The following is a 20,855-nucleotide window of genomic DNA, read 5'->3' on the forward strand; positions in this document are numbered from 1 at the left end:
ACTTTGAGACGTTGGGTGTGATCCATATGTGACAGATGTAACAGAGATGGGACCAGATGAGGCTAGGGTTGTTGGAACAATTTTAGTAGGCGTTATTGGGTTACCATTATCATCTGTAGTTGTAACATCAGATACAACAGCTGTTAATTCTTGCCCGTTTGTTGTTATAACAGTTAATTGGTCATTGAAGTTGTTAATAGCAGTACCTGAGGAGCTTGGAATATTAGCAGGTGTGACTGATTTCAGACTGTTAGTAGAGGAAGTAGTTGACAGTCTTGTGGAAGATTGCTGCTCTGATGATAAAGACACTGAATTAGCACTTGCTAACGTCTTATATAGTTTAGTCCATGTGAATGTGGCAATATGGCCATCACTGTCTGTATATAGAGATATGATTATTTCTTTGTGAATTGTCTCACCGTTAGACACATATCCAGTATTTTCAATAGTTGAAGCAGGTAATTCGGTTACCGCAGTCATGATGATATTATCAGCAGTGTTCCTGGTAGTGACGTGCTGGGCAACCTCAGTATCAATACTACCGTCGGAATGGATCATACTGGTAGTGTAGTTGTCCTTACCTCTGTCAATGGAGCTGCTACTAAAGGAAGGGTTGCCACCATTGTTGTCACCATCATTACTACAACCAATTTGAAACGTACTGGTAAACACAACTGGCTTACCAGCACTATCAATTGTAGTAACGAAGTGCACAGAGTCCGTCTCAACACTGCCGTCCGTGTGTGTCACAACAGTGGTGTAGTCGCTGTAGTGCTCGCCTGGCCCCTCGATCTTGGATGTGATTGGAACAACAGTAGATATGCCGTTGCTGTCGGTGGTGTTCACGTAGTGCACAGAGTCCGTCTCAACACTGCCGTCCGTGTGTGTCACAACAGTGGTGTAGTCGCTGTAGTGCTCGCCTGGCCCCTCGATCTTGGATGTGATTGGAACAACAGTGGTCGCGCCGTTGCTGTCGGTGGTGTTCACGTAGTGCACAGAGTCCGTCTCAACACTGCCGTCCGTGTGTGTCACAACGGTGGTGTAGTCGCTGTAGTGCTCGCCTGGCCCCTCGATCTTGGATGTGATTGGAACAACAGTGGTCGAGCCGTTGCTGTCGGTGGTGTTGACATAGTGCACAGAGTCCGTCTCAACACTGCCGTCCGTGTGTGTCACAACAGTGGTGTAGTCGCTGTAGTGCTCGCCTGGCCCCTCGATCTTGGATGTGATTGGAACAACAGTGGTCGAGCCGTTGCTGTCGGTGGTGTTGACATAGTGCACAGAGTCCGTCTCAACACTGCCGTCCGTGTGTGTCACAACAGTGGTGTAGTCACTGTAGTGCTCGCCTGGCCCCTCGATCTTGGATGTGATTGGAACAACAGTGGTCGAGCCGTTGCTGTCGGTGGTGTTGACATAGTGCACAGAGTCCGTCTCAACACTGCCGTCCGTGTGTGTCACAACAGTGGTGTAGTCACTGTAGTGCTCGCCTGGCCCCTCGATCTTGGATGTGATTGGAACAACAGTGGTCGAGCCGTTGCTGTCGGTGGTGTTGACATAGTGCACAGAGTCCGTCTCAACACTGCCGTCCGTGTGTGTCACAACAGTGGTGTAGTCACTGTAGTGCTCGCCTGGCCCCTCGATCTTGGATGTGATTGGAACAACAGTGGTCGAGCCGTTGCTGTCGGTGGTGTTGACATAGTGCACAGAGTCCGTCTCAACACTGCCGTCCGTGTGTGTCACAACAGTGGTGTAGTCACTGTAGTGCTCGCCTGGCCCCTCGATCTTGGATGTGATTGGAACAACAGTGGTCGAGCCGTTGCTGTCGGTGGTGTTGACATAGTGCACAGAGTCCGTCTCAACACTGCCGTCCGTGTGTGTCACAACAGTGGTGTAGTCGCTTGTTTGTTCGCTTATCATTTCTGTGTAGTGCTGGAATGTTGCATTTGTAATGTATTGATCGTTCCTCCAGTTAGTGGTAAAGTAATATGATTGTACGTCTATTTCAGTATATCCATCCTCATTTGTTGCTGTGAACGTCCTCAGTGCTGGAGTAACAACATAAGAAATATAGCCTGCGTACCAACCAACCCTTGTGTAATCTAATCCAGTAAATGTCCCTTTGGATATGATAAAAATCGCTAATAATGTCAAATTATCCGACTTGGGAAGAGTTAACGTTTGACTAACGACAGAATTATGGGAGCCCTGCACAACATGGCTGTCTGTAATGATTTTCCCGTGCTCATCGGTGGTAATGAAGTACGATATTACATCCTTTTCCCAATAGACCTCATCGTCGTTGGTTGTGTAGGAAGTGGTGATGGCGGGAGGACTGTACACGCTACTGTTGCTTGCTGTGTATACGTCTCCGATTTCATTAGTTGTGAGCCAATAGCTTATTACTTCATATTCTGTCACATCATTGCCTTGATCAAGTTTAACTGTTGTTGGTGATGGGATTGGACTATCGATATTCGAATCCTTCTCCAACAATTCTTCAGCACCATTATTCCCAAGAATAATATCACTATTATTGTTTTTCTTGTCAGTAAAAATTTGGTCACTAGTTAGTGTCGCATCACTTAAAATATTCTGACCTAGTGCTAAGGTTAACTCTAGAACCACTAGCAAATTGTGGAAACTTATTAAATTCATAAATATAGAAGCAAAAATAGATATGTTTATAATGTTTTATTTTCGGTATACAAAAGAAATTACAACCAAATGTATGGAAAGGAGGAGGGTGGAAAAGATCTTGGAAGGAAGAAAGACTCATTTATATAATAAGCAAGTGGATGAAAATACAATAGGTATATTTTGCAGTTCAGCTAGAACCATTTCTAATCTAACATATGTTCAAATGAGTAATTTCATCTGTCTTGGGCAAAGAAAACTAAGTACTAGACGAAAAAAGAAATCATAATTGCATCAGGCAATAACATTTTAGATGGGATGCAAAAAAAAGTTCAAGTAGTCGACGATATTTCTTTTCAATCACCAAGGCAAAATAATCCCGATACAATATAGGTGGGATATTATTAAGCTAGTGAAGTTATTTTCTTTTATGGATAACCTGCTGTTAGATTCACACTAGAATTATCTTGGGAATTTTGATTTCCTAATTTGCACTCTCGGCCTTATTTTTGTTCATCCTCGGCCTAATTATTTCCTTTCCTGTAAACCGGGAAAATCAAAAAAAAGGATTTTCCTAAGCTTCTTTCAAGGGTCTCGCACCAATGAAAAAAAAAGGAAGATACAGCTCACATGACAACAGGATTTGCATCAAGGGGCAACACCTAAATCACTTACATGAATAGAATAAATAGCGATGTTAGGTGCATGATTTACTGCACGGTTGATATATTTTCTACAAACAAAGCTATCCTTACATATCTTTTTGCATGAATGGGAACATCTGGAATTTCTTATTTAGGGAAGAAAAAGAAAAACGAAGTGTGACCTTACATCAGTTGTTTATTTAATCCCCCTTGAATTCACCACGGAGTTATTTATGTAAAATTTGTAAAAATCCCGCTCAAAGGGCAAAAATTAAAAATGTTTTTCTAATTATGTACAATAAACATCTACTTATGGTTAGCTGTATTATGAGAAGTAAGGTGATTCCTGTTCTATTGTTTTTTTGGATTTAGGACTAGGTTTTTTGTCATCTTTTAATCTACTGTTCTCCGATTGCCCTTCGGTATTTCTTGGAAACTAAGATCATTCTTTCTTTTTATTAAAAATATTCATACAAGCTTTATTTAGAGAATTCTTCTTTCTATTATGTGCATCACGAGATAATTAAAGCAGCATTTTATATAATCGAATAAAATATGAACTGAACATAAAATTTCCACATACGTTTGAGTAGAAACCAGATTTTAAACGGACAGTATCAACTGACTCTTTTTGTTTTGTCATAGTAAGCACACTTTCTCTACGGAATTCGTTAAAAGTATTGCGGCAAAGTGGATGTAATATTTTGTTTGAAGACACTCGAGCCAACACTTCAGTTAACGGGGTGTTATAATTGACTTCACTTAGGTAAATTTGATGGCTAGAAGTAAGACTTGCATTGTTCGAAAGTAACTCATTGGGTATTGTGATAATGGGTCCCGTGAATATAGGTTCAGACAATACTTTTGAAGTTTAGGGACTCGCAAGAACACAAGAAGTATATTCATTAAGGATAATTGTTTTGTGAAGCCGTAGAACCTGCACCTGTTCCTCATCATCCAGCGGTAAACAAAACATTTTATATCAAGGAGTCCTAAGTGGAGAGATTGTCATTTAATATAGTGTAACTACCGTTCATGGGTGTATCATTACTTGTGTTTGGACCTAAAAGAAACTGCCGGTCCAATATACACTCTGAATTTTTTCGTTAACTGTTTTTTTCTTTAGGGATTCAATATTGGAAGTATAATTTTTTTTATTTTAATGAAAGAGTTATAACGATTTTTGAATTAACCGCCATATATGCGTATAAATCATTTGTTCCATTCTTATTAAGATACATATATAATTTATAATTTTCCTCTAAGTCGATCTTTTGATTTCTTTGAGTAGTAAGAAACAAGCATATTACTTTAACATAAATTTAGTATATTTAGCAAATAAAGAGAAATTCATATTTTATATGTGTTTAATATTTACTATTTATTTCAAGTGACCAAAAATTTTCTGTAGTATAGGAGACAGTTAAGAATAGCTACCACAATGGCAGGATAAAGGTTTTGTGATACATCTATTTTAATGTTTTGTTCGCCTAATGCAACTATAGAGGACAGGAAGAACAATTATTACAACCTACTAATATAATAAAGCCAAAACGTTTTCTTACCAACTTCCGAAAATGCATATATGTGTTTAAACTAACTATAGAAAACTAAATGTGGATATATAAATAAAATATAAATTATATGTAATAAATTATTAATTATGTAAGAAGTTTCACTTACATTAAAACTTTCAAGAGCACTGGTGAATTGTCAAAAGCTACTCCAATTCCAATCAGCTGGAACTGATCCAACAACACTATTCAGATTCTCCTGTTCATTCTTATTCTTGCTCTCTTCCACTTCATTCCTCTTGACGATAATAGGCTTTGAAGTAGACTGATTTGCTAAAGTTGAGTCGAGAGACATTGGGTCTATATTCTCTCTGTTTCCTACTTTCGAAGTTATCGACTTGAGTCCTTTCTTCCCCTTTATGTTAACGGCCGGAGTTAAATTTGTTCTTGCCAAATCTTCATATTCTAAATGGCAATTATCGCAGACCTTAGACAAAGTACCTACTCCACCGCCACCAATAACAAATTTGGCATCGCTATCAAGGTACAACCAGTGTCTTAAATGTTTTTGACAAAAAATATCTCCACAATGACGACAATGGTGTTTGCGTTCAAAAAAGGTGAATATTTTATGGCATTGATGACAGGCAGACCTTTTAGAATCCGGAACCCAATGGCGTCGGGTGGGTAATTGAGGAGAACGAGAACTCATTGAAATTACAGAGGATGAGTATGATCCCATGGTAGATGGTGTGAAATTTCTCTGTTGTAAAGCTGAGCTTGCTGAATCATTATTTTGGTCATTTTTATTAGAGAAAATTAATGACGAGATATATTTTCTATAAGACTCAATGACTGACGATCCATTTGACCTTAAACTTTTTTGTGAACCTAACTCTTCCTCCTCTGTATTCCGTGTGCGTGCTACAGGTAAATTATGCCGTATGATTTTTGGTGTAACTTCTTCCAAATCCTCGTTGGTTAAGTTTGTCTCAGCAACGTCTCTTAATACAACTGGGACATAAAGTGGTTTCTTGGGATTTTTTAGCTGTTTAATATTTCTTCGATTCATGTTTGAATATTGGAGATTTGAACCATTGTTATGAGAGATATGCCTAGCAGGTTTTTGTAACATATCAGTGGATTGTATCCGTTGAATGGCTTTATTATGATTATTGCTGTTATTGTGACTATTATTTTTTGATGCCATGACTGGTAAATTTTGGTTAGAGCCGCTATTAGGAAGGTCCGCTGAATTGTCTATCATTATATTTTTATCTCCAAATTTCATATGTGTCATTGTTTTTGATGCTGTGGTGAAGTTCAAAATATTATTACTGGAAGTCCTACTGGTATCGGAGCTGCTCTGTTCGATAGTCTTTGGAGTCAAATTTGGATTATTAAGATCGCTATTGGTATGCTTGGCTGTAGGTGTAGAATCACGAGTCTTGTTAGAATTATTATTATTGTCAAATGTTGTTTTCTCTATTTGGAATTCAGGTACAGGTGTAGTCTCTAATGTTTCATCCATTTTTGAATTATCCATTGTACTATCCTTAAAGGATTCCTTGACATTGTGCGCTTTGAAGTTTGAGAGCTTCCTGAGGGCTTGAGTTGTTAAGTTCTTCTGTGATATTTCCTCATCGTCATCTACTTTCCCTTCTGTTAGCACACTATGATTAGTTTCATGAGAGCCTACTATTCCTTTTTCTTGTTCGTTTTCTTCTATGTTAGACTTCAGCGGACTTCGTTGTTGTTTGTCCTTTCTTGCACGGCGGACGTCTACCCCCTCATCATTCGTGAATGGCATCTTCTTTCCTATTTCATCACTTTCCACAGCATTGGAATCAAATGACCTTGTCCGAAGACTAGAGCCAGTGCTCAGTTTTCTAGAAGTTTGCATCATCGAGCCATTCCTTTTGATGGAGAACATAGCCGGCGACCTTATCTGCTGACTAATATTCAGCAAACTGTGACTTATATTGGGGGGGCCCTGACTGTTCGGAATTTGTTCTTGCCCCATGTTACCATTGCCATCTCTATTATTAGTAGTGTTGTTATTAACTATATTATTATTATTATTATTGCTGTTGTTATCATTTTTCGCGTTGGTATTACTGGTACCTCCAATACTATTTCTATGCATCTGTTGTTGTTCCTGGATCATCGACCTGAGAGATATACTGCTTAGCATGCTCTGTTGAGACTGTGTTCTTCGCTGCGGTATAACTTTCCTCTTCTCGAACGTAAGTCCCTCCACTGACTTATTATCCTGCTCTTCTTCGTCATATCTTTGTTCTTTAGCAGGTTTCGAGTCCTCTTTATTCCGTATCTCCTTTAGAATTGGCATAGTCCCATCCGACTCTCGACTCCCTTGACTATGTATACTACTCATAATTTAAGGAAAAAAAATAAGATCCTAGTCAAAAGTGTTGTCTCCTTTTATATAGTTATCAAGTGAAGCAAAGCACTATCAACCATGATTTACACATTTATCTCTCTCAATATAGCAAAAAAAAAATATATAAAACCTTATAAGCCCAAGACTCCTAAGATGCGTCTACTTCAAGAAATATGGTCTTCTCTCCCACACACACACTTACATACAGCTCTTCCCTTCGGTGTTTTTCCCTAAACTAATCCTTCGAACGAAATAAGAAAAGGTGTACCTTATTATTTCCTTTCTGGTATAAATGTGGTGTTCAACCCAAAAGAAGAGCAAAGCAAGAGATGATAAAAAAAGAAAAGAAAAGAGTAGGGTAAGTGGCAAATGGAACACCAAAACAAGATATCACATATTGTACTAGCCTAATAATATAATCCAAACTTTTTACTATAGAACTAATTGCTAACTTATGTTTTGTCAAATATCAAAATCTGCATTTCTATTAATAAAACTATCTCTGTCCGTATTTTGTCCAGATGCCTACCACCCGGTATTGATATCACCTGGTACGTATGCACCAAACACGATATTTTTTTGATCCTGTCCTCCCCATGTTGATACGTATATACGAAGTGTCATACCGCAAAAACGTATGAAGATACAGAGCTCTCGTTATCTATGATATATAGCTGGTTGTTGTTTTTCTTTTCTCTCATTGAAAATTATTTTTTTTTTAAGGGGCGGGCTCATATAAAAGATGGTTTACGTTTGGAGGGTCTACGTCTGTTTAAGAGAGACGAAAAAGATTGAGGATTTTCGGTCGTCTCGTTCGATGTGCTTCGGTGCAGGTGCATGGAACAGCTTCACTTTTGTGTGTAGTTCTTCTCCCCCCTTTGCCTTTCATTGAAGGATCAGCATAATGCTGAGAAACCCCTGCAGTCCCGAACTAAAAATTTTATCTACTGAACTTATTTTCACTGCGGTGCAGTAGTTGCTGGTTTAAAATGTTCTTGTTCACCTGACACATACAAAAAAAGGTAAGACAAGACTAACAGTGCACAACGGAACAGACAACATACAATACGCAACACACTGGGCAAGAGAAATATAACTTCTGCCTCGTCGAGATGGAGGAAAAGAACGTGTTGTTAAGAAGACGGGCTATCTTGCTCTCTTTTCTGGCAAAAAAGCCTTTTCGTCTCTCTCTTTCTCTCTCTCTCTCTAATTAAGTCCTTTGTAAACTTGTTCTTTTATACTCAATTGCTAAATGTTTTTCAATTAAACTTTCATATTAATAGAGAAATACTATCTTCAATCAGTGTAAAAGAGGACAACCTTCTTTTTTTTTTTATATTAGATTTTATTAATTGAAAGAGAGAAGTAGTAACTTGTAAATCGGATAGGAAATATAAAGAAAAGATAGAAATAGAAGAAAGAGAGAGAGAGAGAGCAACATTCAATTGTTAAAGAATCTATAATTAATTTGAAAAGTATAAGAAAAAATAAAAATAAAAAACTAAAGATAAATAATGTCCGAGGTTACTGCTAAGAATGCTGGGAAACCGGACGTCGTGGTTCAATGGGTTCAATTGGTACTGAAAGCCCTGATTTTCATGGCTATGTTCGGTGCTGCCGTGTCGTCTCGTCTGTTCGCCGTTATCGACTTTGAGTCCATCATCCACGAATACGATCCTTGGTTTAACTTCAGAGCTACTAAATACTTGGTTAGCCACACCTTCCACGAATTTTTGAACTGGTTCGATGACAGAACCTGGTACCCATTGGGTAGAGTCACTGGTGGTACTTTGTACCCAGGTCTTATGACAACCAGTGCCTTTGTCTGGCACGCTCTGCGTAAGATTGGTCTACCAATCGATATCAGAAACATCTGTGTGCTTTTCGCCCCAGGTTTCGCTGGTATCACCGCTTGGGCCACATACCACTTTACAAAGGAAATTAAGGACTCTTCTGCTGGTCTACTTGCTGCCGCCTTCATGGCCATCATCCCAGGTTACATTTCTAGATCCGTTGCTGGTTCTTACGATAACGAAGCTATTTCTATCACTTTGTTGATGGTCACCTTCATGTTCTGGATCAAAGCCCAGAAGACTGGTTCCATTCTACACGCAACTGGTGCAGCTTTATTCTACTTCTACATGGTATCTGCTTGGGGTGGTTACGTGTTCATCACTAACATTATTCCATTGCATGTTTTTATCTTGATCTTGATGGGCCGTTACAACTCTCGTCTATATTCTGCTTACACCACTTGGTATGCCATTGGTACCATTGCTTCCATGCAAATTCCATTCGTCGGTTTCCTGCCAATTAGATCTAATGACCATATGGCTGCTTTAGGTGTCTTTGGTTTAATCCAACTTGTTGCTTTCGGTAACTTCGTCAAGTCTAAGGTCAACGAGGAAAAATTCAAGGTATTAGCCTTTGTCTCCATGGCCACCATCATCTTGATTGGTATTCTAGGTCTATTTTTAATGACTTACCTAGGTCTAATCGCTCCATGGACTGGTAGATTCTACTCTTTGTGGGACACTAACTACGCCAAGATCCATATCCCTATTATTGCATCTGTTTCTGAACATCAACCTGTTGCTTGGCCAGCTTTCTTCTATGACCAACACTTCTTGATCTGGCTATTCCCAGCTGGTGTCTTCTTGTTGTTCATGGATCTAAAGGATGAACACGTTTTCGTCATTGCTTACTCTGTTCTATGTTCGTACTTTACAGGTGTTATGGTTAGATTGATGTTGACTTTGACACCAATTGTGTGTGTTAGTGGTGCTGTTGCCCTATCTAAGTTATTCGACGTCTACTTAGACTTTTCAAGAAGAGAAAAAGGTAAGCCTGGCTTCGGTTTGGATAAGCCTGGTGCTATTCTATCCAAGTTGGTTATTTCTGGTACCTTCATTTTCTACTTATATTTGTTCGTATTGCACTGTACTTACGTCACTAGAAGCTCTTACTCTTCTCCATCTGTTGTTCTACAAAGTAGAGCTCCTAACGGCCAACCAATCATTATTGATGATTTCAGAGAGGCTTACTACTGGTTAAGAATGAACACTGCGGAGGATGCTAAGATTGCCTCCTGGTGGGATTATGGTTACCAAATCGGTGGTCTTGCTGACAGAACTACACTTGTTGACAACAATACATGGAATAACACTCATATTGCTATTGTTGGTAAGGCCATGTCTTCCCCAGAAGAAGTATCCTACAAATTACTAAAGGAACATGACGTCGACTACGTCTTGATTATCTTTGGTGGTCTATTAGGTTATGGTGGTGATGATATCAACAAGTTCTTGTGGATGATTAGAATCTCAAGTGGTATCTGGCCTGATGAGATCCAAGAGAAGGACTTCTATACTGAAAGAGGTGAATATAGAGTTGATTCTCAAGCATCTCCAGCAATGAAGAACTCATTGATGTTCAAGATGTCCTACAACGGTTTCTCTGATATGTTCCCACAAGGTCAAGCCACCGATAGAGTTCGTAACCAAAACATCGAACCAATCGCTCCATTGGATTACTTCGATGAAGTATACACTAGTGAAAACTGGTTAGTCAGAATTTATCAGTTGAAGAAGGAGGATCCTGCTGGTAGAGACCTTCACAATGTTGGTGAGTTCGGTAGACACATGAACGACCACAGGAAAAAATCTGCAGAAAGACCGGAATTGAATATGAGAATATTATAGGTTCCACTACTATTCATATCATAGATATGTAACTGCTGTGATAATCACCTCCGATCATTAATCTAACATTTTCACTTCCTATATTCTTATTGATATTTCTATTTAGAGCTTTGATAGCAGGGAAGATGAACTGGATTTTATTTCTAACATTTAAGGTTGGTGATTATGATTGTAATTCTTTATTCTGTTTATGTACTATGTTTCAATGGGATTGAGAATAAATCCCTCCGCAATCATATGTACTCTATAAAAATGTATATAATTATCATCGTAAAAAATACAGAAACATTGTTAACAATAACATTAATATCTATAGTACATCTAAACATTTTTTTTATTTTATTGTATCCAATACCATAAATTTTTAAACAAGATAAGAGAAAGAGGAGGAAAGGTCTCTCTGAGTCAACATTTTTTTTTCTCCAAAATACAAATCGCTACTCTCCATTATGATTGTCTACCAAGACAATTCACATATATTTACTGAATCCTTAAAGTATGTATGAAGTAGTATCTAAATAGAAAAAATAGGAAATTACCGGTAAGCGATCAAAAATCAATGAATCATCAGCCTTATCAAGACATGTATATCAATAACTGAATATGCACTAAAACTCAAGCTGTCAAAACTATTTTCACTAATACTGCTATAATATTCATCTACCAGAAATGTAACATAGTTTCCTAAAATGGCATGATCACAGAAGCCCCAGTAGATAATTGCATCACAGGAATTTTATCTGTTTATTTTTCTTTTTCGTTAACATTTTTGGCGATGCCCGATTGCCTAATTTGGCATATTTGTAAACAAAAACAAAGTCTCATTCCTGCTTATAAGAGATTTTTATTTGTATTTGGGATAATTCACAAGAATTTCCCAAGCATTGGAACCTCACGAAAGGAAAACAGGATTGTGCCATTATTGTTTTTAGCTATTATCTACAGAGGGAAAATTTTATTTTTATTCCTCTGTTGATCTAATAATATTAATATTAATATATATTTAGTATTTTTGTTTTTTTTATTTTTGGAATTTAAAGGAGCTATTGACTAGAACCTAGTTTAAGGAGTCTCTATATATAGGAAATTTCGAAATCAATTGTTTTTGGTTAGGCTATTGTTCATACAAGGAGTTACCACCTGTTATTTTCCATCAAATTTTAATTTTCTCTTTCTCTCCTTTTGAAATATAAATACTTAAGATACCTATAGAAACAGAATTAGATACTATTCGAACTAGGGCCAACTAACAGTAAGTAATATGGATACTTCATTTGAGGAGTACGTTAAAGGCAATAATAATGTTCTAGCTTTGGTGGTGTCAGATAACGAAGATGATTATGATTCTTCGGTAGATTCAGTTTCTGATAATACTATTACTACTGAAGTCGAGCAGCCTATCGAAAGCTCACCTATACCTAAGCCTACGGTAGTGATACCCAAGCTAAGAGTTAATGATAGGGAAAAGTCATCAAGTTCTAAGAGATGGTCGTTTATTTCAAATCATTCTTCTTCTTCTTTGAAGAGGTGGTCAATGTTATCATCCATACCCAGTGAACCTTCAAACAGAAGTGTTTCAGGTCCAAAGGATGCCTCTAAAAGACTTTCTTCGGCTAGTAACTTCAGCGTTGATTCAATGGGATTGGACAATGTGGCAAAGAGGCATACATCATCCGATAAGAACTCTATCCCTTCATTAAAACGTTCTTCAACAGGAATGAGTCTTAGACATTTACTAAATAAAATAGTACCAGATGATTCAGACAAGGCAAGTAGCATAAACTCGGAAAAGGAAAATATTCTTGTAAACAAGGAAACAGTTACTCCCATGAAATCTTCATCTAATAGAGTTCCACTAAGGACAGTAACAAATGAACATACCGCTCACAGAAGCAAAAGTAGAATGTCCTTAAATAAATCTCGCCATTCTGTTCATTTCAACCCAGCTAACACAGATGAAACCACAGTCTCTTCGCGGTTATCGAAATCTTCTTCAATAACATCTTTGTCCTCAAAGCTGAAATTCTGGAAAAGAAATTCAGTAATATCATCATCGGCATCTTCAAGATCATTGAGGATTTCAGAGCCAACAGATTTCACTGTTATGGATTCGAGCATGAGAACAAAGACATCATTCTCTGATCTGCACAAGTCAATGTACTCAAGTCAACATTATATTACCAGTTTCCCACAAGAGACACCGGAGATAAATAGATATGTGAAGGAACACCCGCAATCAAGATTGAATCCAGTATTGCTGAATAAGAAGAAATCAGGTTCAAGCCTATCCATAAATAATGGTCTAAAGCACTTCTCCTCGAGTTCCAGTTTATCATTGGGTGGTATTAAAAATAAATCCTCTCACTCAAGTATGAATGTTAAACATAAGGCTTCTCATTCATCTTTGCATAAGCTCCAAAAGAATCGTAGGAAATCTAACAATGGTGATGACAGATCAAGTATCTCATCAAACACTGCCTCATCGATCAACACAAACTATCAAATCTCGCTTCCAGTACCTGATCAAGTTTCTAGGGAAAAGATAAGAAATAAGCTGAAAAACTCAACATCATTGCTTTCATTAAACTCTTCGATTCCTGTTTTTAAGAAGGAGTTTGATGAATCTTTGCTTCAAGAAATTTTAACTTATTGTGATTCTCAACAAGTCATAGATAATCTGAGGTATACTGATGACGAAATAATAGGAATATTAAAATCTCTTGGTTCTGCCTCTAAAATATCAAACAATGTTTGGAAATCTGATAAGGTTGGTCCTTTGAGTGAAAAAAACGTTATCTTTAAGAAAATTGATCTGGGATCACTAGATGACATTACTTATTCAAAGAAAGCCACTGCTTTACACGAATTGAAGGTTCACAAGTATACGTCTGATATACCTGGACTAACAAAATTACTACGAGCTTACGTAGTTACTTCTGAGATCGCAAATCCGGCTGGAATGGATAATGACGATTTGAATAGTTTATATCTGATTTTAGTTATGCGTGACCATGGCATAGCTTTAAGTTCATTAGTCCCAATTGATAATTGGAGAATATCGGCTACCCTTTTTTGGAACACTGTCGCTGTATTAGCAAATGTGGAACAAAAATTACAGTTTGAACATCGTAACTTACTACTAGATCACATATTAGTTAATCCCATGGATTATTCTGTCACACTTTGTGGACTAAAGAGTTCACGTTTCCAACAAGATGATATGAACACGATAGCGTTTACTAGGCTTGATGATCCAATATTTTTCCAGCGGAATGCTACTGATAATCAGTACGATCTCTATAGCACTATGAGGCTATATTTAAGTGAAAACTCTGGCGGACAAACTAATACTAATCATCCAGTATGTGCAAAATTTGAACCAAGATCTAATCTTCTATGGTTACACAATCTATCTAGGAGATTGTTAACCGAAACTGATGACAGTAAAAATCAAGTTATCAAAGAACAGATGTTCAAGATCAACTCGCTAATAGATCCCACCTTACTATCTAGAAGAAGTATGCTGAAACGTCCAGAGAATGATATTAAAAATGTTTCTGATGTTCTTAGATGGAAAAAGAACTGAGAATCATACAATATTTTCTTCGCAATATGGGTGACTACTATGTTCTGATCCTTTTATTATATATTTTATTGTTTTTTATTTACTTCATTCGTATTATTATTATTTTAGCTGGGTTAATTTAAAAAAATTCGTTTTACTATTCATTTGAATAATTATTTGATCTATATTGTTAGATTTGTGTATAGAGATAAGGTATTTTGATTATAATACACAGTGACAAAAATAAAAGGAAATTAGATAATATTAGTTAATAAAAGCCGAATTATGACTACTTGAAATTTCTCAATCCATCTTGATTTCATCAGATTTAATTTCTAAGTTTTCAGTGATTGGTTTTTGAATGCTTCTCGATCCAAATTGCTTGATCATAAATTCAATTGTGGAACTGACTCTCTCCAATGCCCACAACCAGATACCCAATGACACCCCAAGATGTGGGATAGTTGCGGTCTCGATATCGACGGTTGAGCCTGAGAGAGTCTGCTTAACGAGTTGCAAGGGCAGCAGTGCAATGTATAACCAACCTTGACTCCATACACCAGCAATCAATTGTGGAAACATTTGATGATCAGGTAAGTTGTAGACAATATGTTTCCCCTTCCAAAGCTTGAATAACAGGAACGGAACCGTGATTAGAACCAGCTTCAATTTTTTCAAGGACCCCTTCACCTTTTCGTTATTAGCCTTGATCTGCCCAGCCAATTCATCAATTTCTTTGTCCAGTTTGTCCAGTTTTCTATTGTTCTTGGTCCACTTGGCATAGTGGTCCTGAGCAGACAGGGATTTATTCTCCTCCCTCACTTTTCTCCTTTCTTTGATCAGCTCATGGAACTTTACCGTCACTGGATGTCTCTTGAAGAATACAGACTCCAACCAAGCATCGTGGAACGGTTGGCTCAGATGCACTAATTTAATCAGTATAAAGTAGAACACAGCTACAAATATAACCCAACTTGCCATCCTTCCTTTCTCACAATTAAGAACTGGTTTTATTACCTTATTGTAGCAATGATAGATAGTCACAGCAGTAGTATCCTAGACTGACTCTTCTAATCCAAGTCTTTCTCCAGGTCAGTTAATTCATTCTAGATAACTTCTAACAAACATTCTCGCTGTTCTTTTCAGAAGCCCGCTTTGTTTGTTGTCCTTGGGCCACAACGACTAAATGATAACGGTAAATGCTAAAATAATTGCTGAACCAACACCAAAGGAGAATGCTAGAACAACCTTTGTGAGTAGAATGATGATTTGATTCAATTCCATTTCTCTTCCTTGTCTGTTCTAAAAAGGTGCTGCTCAAAATGCCCCTTTTGGTTGGGTGGATAGTTGAATAAGTAGATGACCATATACACAGAGACGAGCTGATAATTATATACTGATCTAGTCTTTCATATCTTTTCCATAACATGTTTAGTATTTATTAGTTTAAACAAGATAGATTGCAGGCATAACGACACTTACATCCAGCGATTGAATAGTTACATCAATAGCATTACAGCATTGCAACGATGTACAGCACTGCAGTAATGGTATTGCAGTGCTGTACAATACAATTACACTGGAACAACCATTAAAAGCACCTGAACAATACTATTATAGCAGATTTTACAACATTTGCAACAATTTACAGCAGCGCAATAAGTTCGTTTATATATCCAGGATCATACCTGGAAATAAGGCTATGTATAATCTGTTGCTTATTAAGCTAAATATTGTAGTACAAGCTTATAATTACATTGTTCTCAATCGTTGTAGTATCTACTGAATATATACCTTGATATAGTAATATAACTGCATATGCAGTATACGAACAATACCTGGTTGTGGCGTATCATTGTGACGTATCGTTGGCTATTGTGCAGCAACTGTTCATTAACTGCGCATCAACTGTTCATAACACTATCACTGATGCATTGCTGTTGTTATATCGTTGTGTCGTCGTTGGTACCGTTGTCACTTCGTCTTGCTGCTGGCGAACGAAAGGCAAAACCAAAAAAAATTGATGAAAGAGAGAGAGAGACCCACTTTGATGATCAGTTGAAAAGGAAGAGGGGCACATTGGCTTGCTTTAATAGGTTGTACTTCCTTCTGGTCAAGAACCATATTTGACATAGGATAACGTCTTTGGAACTGAGTGAGAAAAAGGGAAAGAAAAGGATATTATATATAGGTTAAGTAAGGAAAGATAGAAAAAACAAAAACATTATAGAAGATGAGTGAATACGTAGAGGATAATTCTCATTCGGATGATAGCGGTACTTACGATGAGTGGATTCCGTCGTTTTGTTCCCGGTTTGGGCATGAGTATTTCTGTCAAGTGCCCACAGATTTCATAGAAGATGATTTCAATATGACCTCTCTTTCGCAGGAGGTTCCGCATTACAGGAAAGCATTGGACTTAATTTTGGATCTGGAAGTAGTTAGTGATGATGAGGATGTTGAGGATAAGGATGAGAGTGCAGATGCTAATGGCAATGGTAACGGCAACAACGGTAACGGCGCCGGCACTGGCACAGGGAGCAGTAATAAGACGATGGTTAATCGCAATATAATTGGGCATGCTGCAGAGCAGCTCTATGGTCTGATACATGCACGTTACATACTTACAAAGCCTGGTTTACAGGCTATGGCCGAGAAATTCGATCACAAAGACTTCGGTATCTGTCCGAGGTATTTCTGCCATGGTATGCAACTGCTTCCATGTGGTTTAAGCGACTCCATAGGTAAGCATGCCGTAAGGTTGTACTGTCCAAGTTGCCAGGATCTATATTTACCACAGAGTTCCCGTCATTTATGTTTGGAAGGTGCCTATTGGGGAACCAGTTTTCCTGGTGTTTTCCTAAAGCATTTCAAGGAGTTAGAAGAGTATGTTGAGAGAAAGAATAAAGAAACTTATGACCTAAAGGTTTTTGGCTTCAAGATAAATGACCAAGCAGTATCTGGTCCAAGAATGAAGTGGCTAAGACAATACCCAGTTACTGAAGAAGATTGGGAAGAGTTTAACAAGTGTGAGTTCGAAATGCCAAGTATTGAATGAATATATTGTACTATATGAAACAAAAAGAAAAAACAATACAATACAAAATGGTTCTAGTAAAACCAGTATTGGAATAGCATAAAGAATTGGAAGTAAGCATATTGAATGGTTGTAAATCATTCAAATTCATTTATTGCGTTACCAACTTCTATTCAGTTAAGAAAAGAGAAATAAGCCAAAGGTAGAAACACCTCTATAACATTCCTAATGTAATATGTACAAAATTAAGTATCTAATATAAACTATTATAATTTTCAAGAAATGAGGAAGAGGCATTTTTTACTTGGCTATTGTAGAGTTCATTATAATTGATAAAAATAAGAGAAATGAGTGAAATCGTTAGCAGAAAGGCATAAATATAGAATTACAAGAGATTCATTAGTGTTGTAGCTCTATTGTCTTTCCAGGAGACCAGTCCTTTATTGCGACTGCGACATTTTTCCAATATTTCAAGCCAGCAGTTAGATTTACGGCTTTATCGAGATCATTATTTTCATAGCATGATGCTAGCTCAGACTCTATCTGTTCAATACGAGCCTTATTTTCCTTCTCTATGGCCTTGACTTCCTCCCTCTTTGAAGCTTCCATCAATTGTTCGTGTACTTCGAGGACCTCCATAAGAAGGTCAGGATCCATCTGTGTCACTTCCCTGGCAACACTATCAACTGTTAAATCTATATCCTTAAGTACCTGAAGTAAGTGTTGCGAACGGGTCAAAGGGTCCTTCAATGTATGATATGCCTTGTTGAGCAGCGATGACTTATCTGAGTCCCCATTCACAATTGCCCGTTGATTTAACTTATCGGGATGAACCTCAGCTTGTAGCGACCTGTACTCTTTCCTCAACTTGGATTGATCAATCTGCCATTGAGGATCCTTGTTTGGGAATGTCTCAGGGAATAACTCGTAGTAATTCGATATAAATCGTCTAGTTTGCTTGCTTACTAAGCCCTGAGCAATTGGCCTTCTCAATAGCAAAGCTCTAATCATTTGTCCTTTTATATTCTTAGTTTCAGTACTCTCAAAACCCCAAAAAAGTACTTTAGTTCAAAGCAATAGATTACTATCTCATCACCTTCAGATACCCTTATTAATTAATTTTGTCAATCAAAGCGAGCCTGTATGGGAACCAAAAAAAATTGAAGGACCCTTTAAATATTGGGATTGCTTAGTTAGAGAGCATCGGCAGACACCCACACCCTCGATTTGGGTATTAGTACTATGGAACGGACCTCAGGATACAGGTCAAGAAATCGATTTTTGTTATGGATGATAAGTTGATTGTTTACAAGCCTATGTATTTCGCTGACAAAGCTGATTGTGGCTATTGCCATGGGTCGAAAGCGGACAGTGGTAATTACTATGCTTTGAAGTCCTGGTATCAATATTTATCCGCGAATAGAAAGGATGATGCAACCTCTGACAAGGCGACAATAAGGAGTTGTACTGTTGGTTTTCAATGCGAGTCTATGCCGGTGGAAAACTATGATAGAATGTGCAACATGGGTTTCAGAAGGTCGGGGCTCTTTGTATACAAGACGGACCCATTGAGAAACTGTTGTCGTCTGTATACCATAAGAACAACGCCAGGTGAAGTAGAACTTACTAAAGAGCTGAGGAAATGTATTAACAGGTATAGGACTCACCTTGGTCTCAACAAAATGGAACCTCCCAAAGATATTGAAGAGTCCCAGTACAAGTTTGTCAATGATATCGTCAGTGTTGAAGCACAAGTGGAGAATTCAACGTTTCACACTAAGTTTGGACCCGCAATATATACAGACGAGAAATACGAGCTCTTTGTCAAGTATCAAGAGCTTATTCATAATGACTATGACCATTCAAAGAAGGGCTTCAAAAGATTTCTATGCGATGCACCCTTTTCGAAGGCTGTGATTATGGGGACTGAAGAAGAATGGGAACAGCTAAACAACTGGAAGACTATGAAAACTGGAGAAAAATTGCTTCGTGTAGGGCCTGTACATGAGAGTTATTATCATAATGGGAAACTTATTGCGCTAGCCATTACTGATTTCTTGCCTAGTGGTATCTCATCGGTATACTTTATCTGGCATCCAGATTATCATAAATGGTCCCTAGGGAAACTAAGTGCATTGAGGGAATTGGCTTTGTTAGAAAAGTCAAATCTGGATTACTACTATTTGGGGTACTATATTGAAGACTGTAAGAAAATGAAATATAAAGCAAACTATGGTGGTGAACTTCTAGATACAAGCACTGAGCGCTACTACAGTATAAAGCAGGTAAATTTGATGATACAAGAAGGTAAGTTATTTATAATGGGTGACACTACTAAGGAGTATACTCGTGAACCACCACTGAATGACGCATTTGACAAGTGCAGTTTCCGGGACACTATAGAGATACAAAAAGGAACAACGGCTAATGAAAAAATGGGTAATGTGGTGGAAAGGGTATACGGTACTAACTCTCGAGTATTTGAACCTTCGTACCTACAGGAAACCGTTAGGGTGCTAAATGATTACGGTGTAGATTATGACATAAATCAACGTCCTAAGGATAAGTTTCGTTTGGAGAACACGATGTCGAATCAAGAGATAGCATCAGACGATATTACACCAAATTTTAATATTCCGTTAATCCTGCCAGGTATCGTCCCGCTCTGGGAGCTCCGAGAATTACTCGAAACTAATAGATTACAAAGACAACTAGTGGCTAAGACACTAATATTTGATATGCATACCGCTTCCATGAGACTGTTCGGACCATGGGAATACGAAGACAATGACACAAAGACAGCAGTTTGTAACGTTGTGAGATTACTCGGTCTAGAAATGGCATCTCATTCGATCATTGCTGTTTAAACAATTATACATCTTTATACAACACAATATACTGTATATACAAACATATCATACCATGAAATACACTGCATTTGTTTTCTTTGCTGTTGTCTTTTACTATCATAATTGATGGTCCGCTCCTGTCTGTCTCTTGTTCTGCTCTATACTACCCCAACAGAGACATACACTTTATCATATACCATTATATCATACTCTGTGATATAATAAACTATACTTCACATTGGTTGGAGTTGATAAAAAAAGTTCTCCAACAGCTGCGTAGGCAGAGCATGAACCTGCTTACAAAATTGTTGATCAAATTCGGTCTTTGTTATTGGTTCCGTCACGGATGTGCTAAAGCTCCGGGCATACTTCAAACTCAGCTTTGTTTTGCTTCTTTGGCTTTGCTTCTGCTGGGATTTTCTCTTGCCAGTTTGAGGGTACATCGTAGTTGATGAACAGTAATTACGTCGATTTTTGGTGGGGATCCCCTTAAAAAGAAACGTTTAATGACAT

General features: G+C 37.8%; 8 protein-coding genes across 8 annotated transcripts; 5 read left to right on the top strand and 3 right to left on the bottom strand.

The window, feature by feature from the left end:
* Positions 1 to 2,193: 2,193 nt before the first annotated feature.
* RNJ42_02624 (uncharacterized protein) lies at positions 2,194 to 2,451 on the top strand (the record flags this gene model as incomplete). Its single annotated transcript, XM_071052789.1, has 1 exon — positions 2,194 to 2,451. The coding sequence occupies one exon, from the start codon at positions 2,194 to 2,196 to the stop codon at positions 2,449 to 2,451; it is 258 nt and encodes an 85-aa protein (XP_070911039.1).
* Positions 2,452 to 4,988: 2,537 nt separating this feature from the next.
* Positions 4,989 to 7,184, bottom strand: PIB2 (Pib2p; the record flags this gene model as incomplete). The annotated part of the gene is made up of 1 exon (XM_071052790.1): positions 4,989 to 7,184. One exon carries the CDS (start codon positions 7,182 to 7,184, stop codon positions 4,989 to 4,991), a length of 2,196 nt encoding a protein of 731 aa, XP_070911040.1.
* Positions 7,185 to 8,704: 1,520 nt separating this feature from the next.
* On the top strand, positions 8,705 to 10,891 carry STT3 (dolichyl-diphosphooligosaccharide--protein glycosyltransferase subunit STT3; the record flags this gene model as incomplete). Its single annotated transcript, XM_071052791.1, has 1 exon — positions 8,705 to 10,891. The coding sequence occupies one exon, from the start codon at positions 8,705 to 8,707 to the stop codon at positions 10,889 to 10,891; it is 2,187 nt and encodes a 728-aa protein (XP_070911041.1).
* A 1,261-nt stretch (positions 10,892 to 12,152) lies between these two features.
* On the top strand, positions 12,153 to 14,477 carry ALK1 (protein kinase ALK1; the record flags this gene model as incomplete). Its single annotated transcript, XM_071052792.1, has 1 exon — positions 12,153 to 14,477. One exon carries the CDS (start codon positions 12,153 to 12,155, stop codon positions 14,475 to 14,477), a length of 2,325 nt encoding a protein of 774 aa, XP_070911042.1.
* Positions 14,478 to 14,759: 282 nt separating this feature from the next.
* GET1 (GET complex subunit GET1) lies at positions 14,760 to 15,437 on the bottom strand (the record flags this gene model as incomplete). The annotated part of the gene is made up of 1 exon (XM_071052793.1): positions 14,760 to 15,437. The coding sequence occupies one exon, from the start codon at positions 15,435 to 15,437 to the stop codon at positions 14,760 to 14,762; it is 678 nt and encodes a 225-aa protein (XP_070911043.1).
* Positions 15,438 to 16,689: 1,252 nt separating this feature from the next.
* CKB1 (casein kinase 2 regulatory subunit CKB1) lies at positions 16,690 to 17,514 on the top strand (the record flags this gene model as incomplete). The annotated part of the gene is made up of 1 exon (XM_071052794.1): positions 16,690 to 17,514. One exon carries the CDS (start codon positions 16,690 to 16,692, stop codon positions 17,512 to 17,514), a length of 825 nt encoding a protein of 274 aa, XP_070911044.1.
* A 378-nt stretch (positions 17,515 to 17,892) lies between these two features.
* Positions 17,893 to 18,504, bottom strand: JAC1 (J-type chaperone JAC1; the record flags this gene model as incomplete). The annotated part of the gene is made up of 1 exon (XM_071052795.1): positions 17,893 to 18,504. One exon carries the CDS (start codon positions 18,502 to 18,504, stop codon positions 17,893 to 17,895), a length of 612 nt encoding a protein of 203 aa, XP_070911045.1.
* Positions 18,505 to 18,779: 275 nt separating this feature from the next.
* On the top strand, positions 18,780 to 20,360 carry ATE1 (arginyltransferase; the record flags this gene model as incomplete). Its single annotated transcript, XM_071052796.1, has 1 exon — positions 18,780 to 20,360. One exon carries the CDS (start codon positions 18,780 to 18,782, stop codon positions 20,358 to 20,360), a length of 1,581 nt encoding a protein of 526 aa, XP_070911046.1.
* Positions 20,361 to 20,855: the final 495 nt, after the last annotated feature.

Source organism: Nakaseomyces bracarensis (assembly GCF_045282275.1).
Source record: "Nakaseomyces bracarensis strain CBM3 chromosome Unknown Scaff10_0, whole genome shotgun sequence".
Taxonomy (NCBI): Eukaryota; Fungi; Ascomycota; class Saccharomycetes; order Saccharomycetales; family Saccharomycetaceae; genus Nakaseomyces; species Nakaseomyces bracarensis.